We start from the raw sequence: 9,193 nt of genomic DNA, 5'->3' as shown, positions 1-9,193 counted from the left end.
GCATTTCCCTGACAGGCAGAATGAGCAAGAAAGCCTGCATCTCTGAATAATGGATAGCATGGAATGTTAATGTGTTTATTGTTTGTACACACTGATGTTAACAACGTTAACACTGTATATCACTGTATATCACTTCAGTTATTGCTTACCATACCTCTGCAGTGTAGTCTAACTTAATTTAAGATCAAATTAAATCCTGACTGATATGTTGGTCGATATTAAGGTTTTACTGACTTATCAGCATTGATTGAAATCACAGTGGTAAAGCACAGATGATGTCTCTTTAAATGTTATCTATATAAATGCTGCACACATTAACATGATGCTGTATTGGAAAAACACCCAAACATACTATAGGGCACCAATTTACTTGTAAGGTGCAAGTAAATGCTCTCTTAAGCACTCTACAGTCGAATCATTAATGTCCTTTTTAACTAATACTATTGGTGTTTGCTTAGGTTTTATATGAAGTGAATTGAAGTGAAGTGACTTGTGGCCAAGTATGGTGACCCATACTCGGAATTTGTGCTCTGCATTTAACCCATCCAAGTGCACACACACAGTAGTGAACACACACACAGTAGTGAACACAAACCCGGAGCAGTGGGCAGCCTTTTATTCTATTTTAGGATATTAGAATTGTCTTCCCCATAAATCATTCAGCCATAGGTAACGTGCATGAAAAAGGAGAATTCTTTGGATTGGTGAATGTGGTTGTTAAAAAAATACTGTTTTGATGTATTTCATTTATTTAATTTTTGAGGATCAGATGTCATAAATTTTTATTTAAAATATTATAATTACTATTGATATTTTATGAGAAGAAGTTAAGAAATCCTTAATAGAAAATGCCAGAATTGATGTGCATTGATACAATGGTTGGAAAATTATTTGAACCACACAGCAAAAATTGTGCCTTGAAATGACTAAAAATGTCATATAAATCATGTTATGGCTGTGATCAGCAGATGGGGCTCTTTCTCTATGTGTCGCAGTTTACAACTGCAGCAAACTTTGCTTTATGTGTGGAGACAAGCAATATACTCCCACATACTGTACATGCAAAAGCAAAACTGCAGCTAAACATTTTGCCCAATTTGATACACACCCCATTTACAATTGCAGCTTTTTGTGTAAAAATGAAACATAAAAATCAGATTTTTATATAATAAAATATGATATGATAGAGCAACCAACAAAATTCTGGTGGAAAACAACTAGAAATATTTTATGGAGGAAAAAAGGAACACCTTACAATGACCTGGCTGCACAAGTGTGAACGCCACTTAACTAATACTACTAAAACTACTATTGCTTGTAATACAGCACTCACTCTTTTTGAGTCTACCAACTTAGTTTGGCAATTTAGTTTAGCAAAGTCTACCAACATGATTTGGCAATTTTATTCCATTTTTTCCTTGCAAAGATGCTTCAGATCTATCAAATTACGAGGAGATCTCTGGAACACAGCCCTCTTTGTGTCATTCCACAGGTTCTGGATAGGATTTAGAGCTAGTCTCTGACTGAGCCATTCCAAAAACATTGGGCCATTCCAAAATCTTCTTCTTCTGAACCCATTCTTTTGTTGACTTGGATTTGTTCTTTGAGTCGTTATCGTGCTGGAAGGAGGCATCTTTCTTCATCTTTCCATGAGCTTTCTATGATTCCCTCTATCTTGACTAGAGCCCCAGTACCAAAAAACAGGGGTGTGTAGACTTTCTCTATCCACTCTAAATATAGCTCCTGTTTTGACTTTCTCTTATTACTTGCTTAGGCTACCAAACTGTAGAACTAAACAAACACCAATTAATCTAACTGCAATTAAAACAGCCTAAGTGACAGATTCTCAGTTGAAACCACTGTACTGAAAACAAACTACTGAACCACTGAACATGCTCCAAAATCTAGTGGAAAGCCTTCCCAGAAGAGTGGAGGTTATTGTAACTGCAAATAGAGGACCAAATCTGAAATGGGATGTTCATAAAAGCACATATAGATATGATGATCAGGTGTCCACAGACTTTTGGCTATATAGTTTATGTCACCAAGCTTGAGGGACATGCCTAAGTAAAGAAATGAAAATGAACAAAATAGTATAGATTCAGTAATTTGCCAAGGACAAACAAATCACTGTAATGAAAGAGTATAGCACCACTGATATGCACCACTTAAACACATAGAAGAAAGCTCTGAGGGTTCACATTAACTATTTATATTAAATTAAAGAAAAAATGGCTGCTTTAAAAGAGAAAGAGAGTGCTGAGTTTTTTTCTTACTGAAATGTGCCACCAGATGGAGCCATTCATCTTCTCTGATACAGACAAACCCTCAGCATGGAGTTCCCCATCTTTCAGTGCTTATAATCCTTTTTTTTCTTTATATCTCCAGATTCCAGTTCCTCTAACAGCTTTCTTTATATAGACTATCTCTGTGAGCGCATTCAGGTTTTGTTTTACACCGAAATATGAATAAATTCCCACATTTCTATTTCTAACGGATTCCAGATGTAAGAATTTATAAGCAGGAAAAATAATTAGATTCGAAATGTTTATTATTAAATTATTACTAAATAAATACATCGAAATGCTCATAATACTCATGATAATAGACCTTCACATGTTTGTTTGTTTTTTTTTTTTTTTTCATTAGAATTAATAATTTCCCATACTTGTGAAATTACATACATACTTGTTGCTTGGGTTTTTTTTTCTTTCTTTCCTGCTTTCTTTCTTTCATGTCAGAGTAGCTGTGTTGTAAAGTGTACAGTTCAGTTTTAAGCATTTTTTTAGCGCATCACATGGAACATGGATCGGATTTTGTTTGACAGTTTCATGAATGATGGTCTGATACATAACATAAAATAACTAAATATTGTAGGCTAAGAGTGAACTAAACCTACCTCTTTAATTCGAAAAACACTTATATTGATAATAATAATAATAATAATAATAATAATAATAATTATATAATTATAATTATAATAATAATTATTATTATAGGAGGAGGAGGAGGAAGCTAGTATTATTAGTAGTATTAATATAAGTAGTAGGATACTCTTTTGTCTTTCTCATCATAATCATGTCATTTAGGATGACAATCTGTTAAAAATGTCTCAGTTATTCAGTAATTTAATTGTTTCAGGGTTTTAGGTTACATATACAGAATAAAAATATTTAGTATACCTCCCAATATGGTGTTTAATATGGAAAAGAGGAATGTCCAGCAAAGTCAGGAGGTATAGAGTATACTTCTAACTCGCCTGTTGTGTTCACTCTGCTGTTTGCCTAGTCACACTGACCAGCTTCTGATTATAATTATAAGTGATAAGTTTGAGGATTGTGAATGATTCTGTCCATTCTTGGACATTCAGACTTCTCTTGCTGTTGGCTGGGAGGCTACTGTTAATCTCAGTTCTCTTCACATTCACTGTTAAGATCAGATCCCACAATATCTTTTGTATTCAGACCTCCTCCTCCACCTCACCATACACTGGTAAATCCCCTTATCCCTCTCTGTGTGAGGTACACGACGTAGGACAATAAAATGCTTAGGGTTGATAAAATATATATAAATAAATATGTCTTTATTTATTAAGACATAAATATATCATTTTTTAGAGAATGAGGAAAATAATGATAAATCAGAGTTTTGCAAAGTAGCTGCCTGGGTACATGTGTGTATGAGTTCACAGGGCTTATAGCTGCTCTGACCTGATTTAATTCACAAAATTATTCATAAACTGATCAACTTTACATAGAACTGGGCTGCAAAGAATCAGAGTCCCACACAGGTGTGCAAATAATAGACTGGCACAATGTGACAGCATGTTTTTATTCTTATTTAACAAAGTCCATTTACATTAGTTCACTAATGTAACATTTTGATTTTAATCTCAGGGAATGATATTTATAATGTGCTGCATATGCCCCAAATGTGAAGTTCTTCTGTGTTTATAAGAGCAACTGGACCAACCACGTAGATACATTAAATATTATTCTACCATTTAAGGATTCATCATCTTCTTCTTCTTCTTAAAAAAAGAAAATGAGCAGTGGTCACACCCGGACAGTATACAGGGGTAATAAATGTATCACTTCACAGGCAAAGCCCTAGATTCCCTGGGAAAATGTGAAGCTCTAAGGCTACAGGTCTAATGTGTTGCTTATACCATAAAACCAAATAAAGGTGTATAGTTTGCTGAGCAGAAATAGTTGTCTAATCCCCCTATAGCCTCAGCTTTCTCTCCATTTCTCTGATTATGAATGAGTCTTGTCCTCTCAGGTAACCACGCCCCCGACTCTGATCGCTAATTCCTATAGGCTGGAAGTGGTGAAGCTGCCAGTAAAAAAGCTCCATGGCGCACGGCGCCTTTATAAATGCCTACAAATCCACTGCAGTTAATCCAAACCACTTGTTGCTGTCGGGTGCCGCGTGTGTACGAAGGAAAGCGGTGAGAGTAGCGCGCGCCTGGTGTGAGACAGAGAGTGTGCGTCCGCTGGGGGATTTATCCAGTGCTGTGACAGGACATGATGAACTCCGTGGACGCGCAGATCCACCACAGTTCTGCCCCCGCCGCGAGTCCTCTCCAGCCCAAGAGCGCGCACGACGCGCCAGAGATGGCCGTGTACTGCGACAACTTCGTTTACCACCAGCAGAGTGTAGCGAGCGCGCAAAGGCCAGCCGGTTACGGCCTCGGCGAGTACGCGGCTACCCCAAACCCTTACCTATGGCTCAACGGTCCCGGAGTGAATTCCTCCCCATCATACTTACACGGAAACAGCAGCCCGTCGTTTATCGCTCCGTCCTACGGCTCTCAGAGGCAGTATCTCACCAACTCGCCCGGGTTCGCGGGTCCCGACCTCGGCTGGCTCTCCATCGCAAGTCAGGAGGAGCTGCTGAAGCTGGTGCGCCCTCCCTACTCCTACTCTGCCCTCATCGCCATGGCCATCCAAAACGCGCACGAGAAAAAGCTCACGCTCAGCCAGATCTACCAGTACGTAGCGGACAATTTCCCGTTTTATAAGAAGAGCAAGGCGGGCTGGCAGAACTCCATCAGACACAACCTCTCCCTGAACGACTGCTTCAAGAAAGTTCCGCGCGACGAGGATGATCCAGGTGAGAAGATGCACCTCAGAGAAAAGGTCACAAAACACAAACCTCACAAAATCATTTTCATCCCACGTTATTGTTAATACTGCATAACACAGAAGATCATGGGGTGATCCGTTTAGCTCAAAATGCATATGAGTAGCCAAATTAGAGTAAATATTTTTAAATATCCAGACTGAAGTTTCTAGAATTCGAAATTCTCTTAATATCATTTAGATATATTTTGGGATAGAAATGCCTTTCTTATATGATGTGTCATGTCTAACAATGCCGATTTTTTTCTCATAGGAAAAGGAAACTATTGGACTTTGGACCCCAACTGCGAAAAAATGTTTGACAACGGAAACTTCCGGCGAAAAAGAAAGCGCAGGTCGGAAGCGGGCTCCGGGCTTTCCAGCGGTACTAAAGCCGAGGACGGTCGACCTGTTGCAGGTGTGAAGTCGTCTGAGAGCGCGCACCTGGGCGGGGCCGTGTCTCCGGAAATAGACACAGCAGCCAATGAGAGCCACAGAAGTGCGTCTCCAACGGCTCCTGCGTCAGCGCCTTGCTTCAACAGCTTCTTCAGCACCATGTCCGGAATGAGCTCGGCCCCGGGGCCGGCCGTTAGACAGGGCTCCCTGGGGCTAATCAGCGAGCTGTCCAGTCGGAACATTAGTGCTCTAAGCCCGTATCACGGCGCCTCTGCGACCGACGCTGCGCCACCCGGGGAGCAAAATGACCACACCGTGCACGCGAACCGAGCCACGTACTCGAGCGCGTTCGGTGGCGCTCAAAGTGCGCAGTACAACGGCCACTTCTACAACAGCTTCAGCGTGAACAGTCTCATATACCCGAGAGAGGGCACGGAGTTATAATTACGGAACGTCCTTAGTGTGGCAGCTCTGAATCTGTCTGGGGTTTTTTTAAGGCATTTTCACATTTTAGCCTTGAAATTAAAGTACATTAAAAAAAAACCTGCATTGCAAAAATATCCAGTACTGAATTAAGCTTTACTGTGCTTACTGTGTCCACTGGGACTTGTATAAACACCATAGGCCTAAGAGTTATTTCAGTAGGCCTATAGTAGGTATTAAATTAACCCTTCAAAAAATTCAACACTGGAGGTGGTAATTTAACAGGACATGGTGACATTGGGGATTTCACTGTGTAGCAGGGTGTAAGCCTAGCTCAGCTTGTGCAACAGACGAATATTTGTAAATGGCATTAACTCAGTGAAAGTATGTATTCATATACATCCCCTTCGAGATTATTAGTCCAAACATATTTTTTGTTGTTCATATTCTAGTTTAGATAACATACACGTTTGATACACCCTTTATTATGCAGCAATACTAATTCATTTAATGCACTAATGGTGAGTTGTATTTCTGAGGAAACTCGGGAGATACAGCCTTTTTTAAAACAATTTTAAATCCAACACTGTAACTGGTGGTAAATGCAAATGTATCCACCTTAAATATTAGTGCTTCCAGCTGTACCAGCCTTTTTCATTATCTTTATCTCTGTCTCTCTTTACCACTGTGTTTTAATGTGTATTTTTTGTAAATTATATAGTTATTTTAAAATATATATTTATATTAAATTATGTATTTTTGTAGACTGTTTCAGAGGACAAAGATGTATTTTGTATTTGGATAATAAGTTATGAAGACAAAAGCATTTCTGCATAAGTGCCAGCTAATCTTCAGGCTCATTTGGAATGTTTGTCCACACTTTAACCTCAAATAACTGGACATTTTCCCTGTTTTTAAGAACATGCAAACATTTCCCCTGTTTTTAAGAAAATTACAATTTGATAATATCTTTTTGGATCCTTAAATCTCTTGTATAATATTATTATGTCTATGTTTTTATCATTATGTATTATTATTTATGTCTTCTCTGACCTTTTGTACTTTTTATAAATATAGAGTTGGAAAAAAAAATCAAAACTTATAAATTGTAATTCCTAGATTTTTTTTCCTCATCATTTCATTTTAAACATGAATATCTCAACACATTTTATATCCGTAAAATATTTGCATCACATGTATATAATAACACAATTAATGCAAATTTTAAAATGTTATATTAACTTACAGTTCTAATGAAATAGAAAAAAAGAGCAAGAGATCTAGAATCCTTTTGGGCTTCTGAAGTGTTCCTCTGTTGGACCACTTAAATGTTCTGTGAAAAAAAGTTGAATGCTTTCCTATTAGAAAGGCTCCGAGTAAGACTATCAGCCCTGAACTATCCAAAGAACCATGGAAGAGCCATCTTTTCTGAGTGTGAATATTTTAACCTAGCAAAGAGCATGTAAAATACCAAAAGTGCCATAAAATTATCAACGTTGGTTCTGAGCAAAAGCTAGTAATCCTGGGATGCAGAGAGCTTGCAGTTCCACTATACCAATTATATAGAAGGTTAACAACATACATCACTAATGATGTGAAGTACTTAGATTTATACTATAGAGCTGAATTGCTGTAAATAGTAACCGATTAGGAGACATTCTCAAAGACCCTTTTATCATTTTTAAAAGCAAGACAGGGAAAAGATTCAGCACATTGCTTCACCACCTGATTTCAGCACAAATGAGGTTGATGTGGTTGAATTTCATTCAACATCATATGAAAGAAGTCATAAGGAATGGTACAAACATTAACTTATTTTAACATTCATAGAGTTCATATAAGCTCTGCAAATTTGTAAGTGAGACCATGGTCTGTTCAGCACATTGTGTTCAACAAAACAGATGAACAATCATCTTTAAGTAAATTATAATAAGTTTATTTATTGTGGAAGAAGACCTAAATCCCTGGCTCTTTAGGTAATGTTAGTTCACAGTTATATCAGGTATATATAAGATGCATCAATGTACAATACAGTGCAAAAGTCTTAGGCACCCTATTTTTTAGTACACATTTTGTTATAGATGTTTATTTTATGGCTATAAAGAAAGCAACATATTACATAAAAGACCACTTTTCAGACAAAAACATAATGAAGGCTGCTGGGTTTTCATGCATAAAAACAAGCAATTGAACAGTAAAAGTCTCCAGAAGAACTGTCTCAGGTACTCCAAGATGCTCAGTAAAATGTGCCAGTCAATTTAAAAATTTTAAATTTATAAAAACGCACAAATTGTACCTGAGACTACTGATGCATTTTTAAAAAACAAAGAGTTGTCACACCAAATATTTGTTTAGTTTATTTCTGTTTATTGCTCTTTATAGTGTTTTTATGAAGAAACCTTTAGTTTCATTATTTTTGAAACTTTACATGAATCTTTACATCATTTGCATGTGCCTAAGACTTTTGCACAGTACTGTACTGTATAAGATAACACTCCTCATGTTTTTATATGTTATTTATGTATAATAAATGTTAGTCTGTTCAATGTCTAATATCTGAAAAGGAGATTCTCTGAACACTTAATCTTGTGTGGACATTTGGGGTACTTATATCAGACTGGGTTTATGATGTAGTATGTATACAGGTCAGAATCCTGTGATGAGCCAGAGAGAAAGATAGAATGAGAGCGTGAGATTTTCTCACTGGATCTTTTCTCTGGTAGAGGGCCAAACCCTCAGCACAGATAACATGGCTGAAATCTCTGTATTAATATAGAGAGGCACAGAAACAATGCTATTATTGTTCTGTATATGTCATGCCAATCCTCATGTACCCAAGAAGCCAAGTTACGGAGAGAGACAATGAGAAAAAGAGACATAGAGTGAGAGATAGAGAGAAATAAAGGGGCTACCTTCCTCCTTTTGTCTTCCCTTCTTTAGGGCTGTTTGAATAAATGCTGGGAAGAACCCAACTGGTCGTTTGGAGATTAGGAGAAAACTCCCAGTAAGAAATTCCCTGAACGAGAAGGGCAGTGCCACCCAGGAGGCGGAGAAGCAGTGAATGGCTCCACAGAGAGAGAGAGAGAGAGAGAGAGAGATTCACAAAGATTCAGTCTGACATATACCTCACAGGAAGACTCCTCAAAGTAAGGATTACACAGTGGAATATCCCCATCATTACTTGTCTGCCCCCACCCCAACTCTGTGAAGTGCCAATATACTACTATATGAGAACAGCATGTTCTGAGAAC

The 9,193-nt window shown here is 37.8% G+C and overlaps 1 protein-coding gene across 1 annotated transcript; it reads left to right on the top strand.

The window, feature by feature from the left end:
* Positions 1–4,290: 4,290 nt before the first annotated feature.
* On the top strand, positions 4,291–7,010 carry foxi2 (forkhead box I2). The gene is made up of 2 exons (XM_026933670.3): positions 4,291–5,115; positions 5,398–7,010. Exons 1-2 carry the CDS (start codon positions 4,527–4,529, stop codon positions 5,961–5,963), a joined length of 1,155 nt encoding a protein of 384 aa, XP_026789471.1. The 5' UTR covers positions 4,291–4,526; the 3' UTR covers positions 5,964–7,010.
* The last annotated feature ends 2,183 nt before the right edge of the window (positions 7,011–9,193 follow it).

Source organism: Pangasianodon hypophthalmus, chromosome 3, assembly GCF_027358585.1.
Source record: "Pangasianodon hypophthalmus isolate fPanHyp1 chromosome 3, fPanHyp1.pri, whole genome shotgun sequence".
Classification (NCBI taxonomy): domain Eukaryota; kingdom Metazoa; phylum Chordata; class Actinopteri; order Siluriformes; family Pangasiidae; genus Pangasianodon; species Pangasianodon hypophthalmus.
This window is presented reverse-complemented; position numbering and strand designations above follow the sequence as displayed.

Bases quoted from the DNA above. Each gene is read 5' to 3' on its own strand.
- foxi2 (XM_026933670.3), top strand. From the start codon at position 4,527: ATGATGAACTCCGTGGACGCGCAGATCCACCACAGTTCTGCCCCCGCC. The intron at 5,116-5,397 runs GTGAGAAGATGC...TTTTTCTCATAG, and splicing joins GCGCGACGAGGATGATCCAG to GAAAAGGAAACTATTGGACT.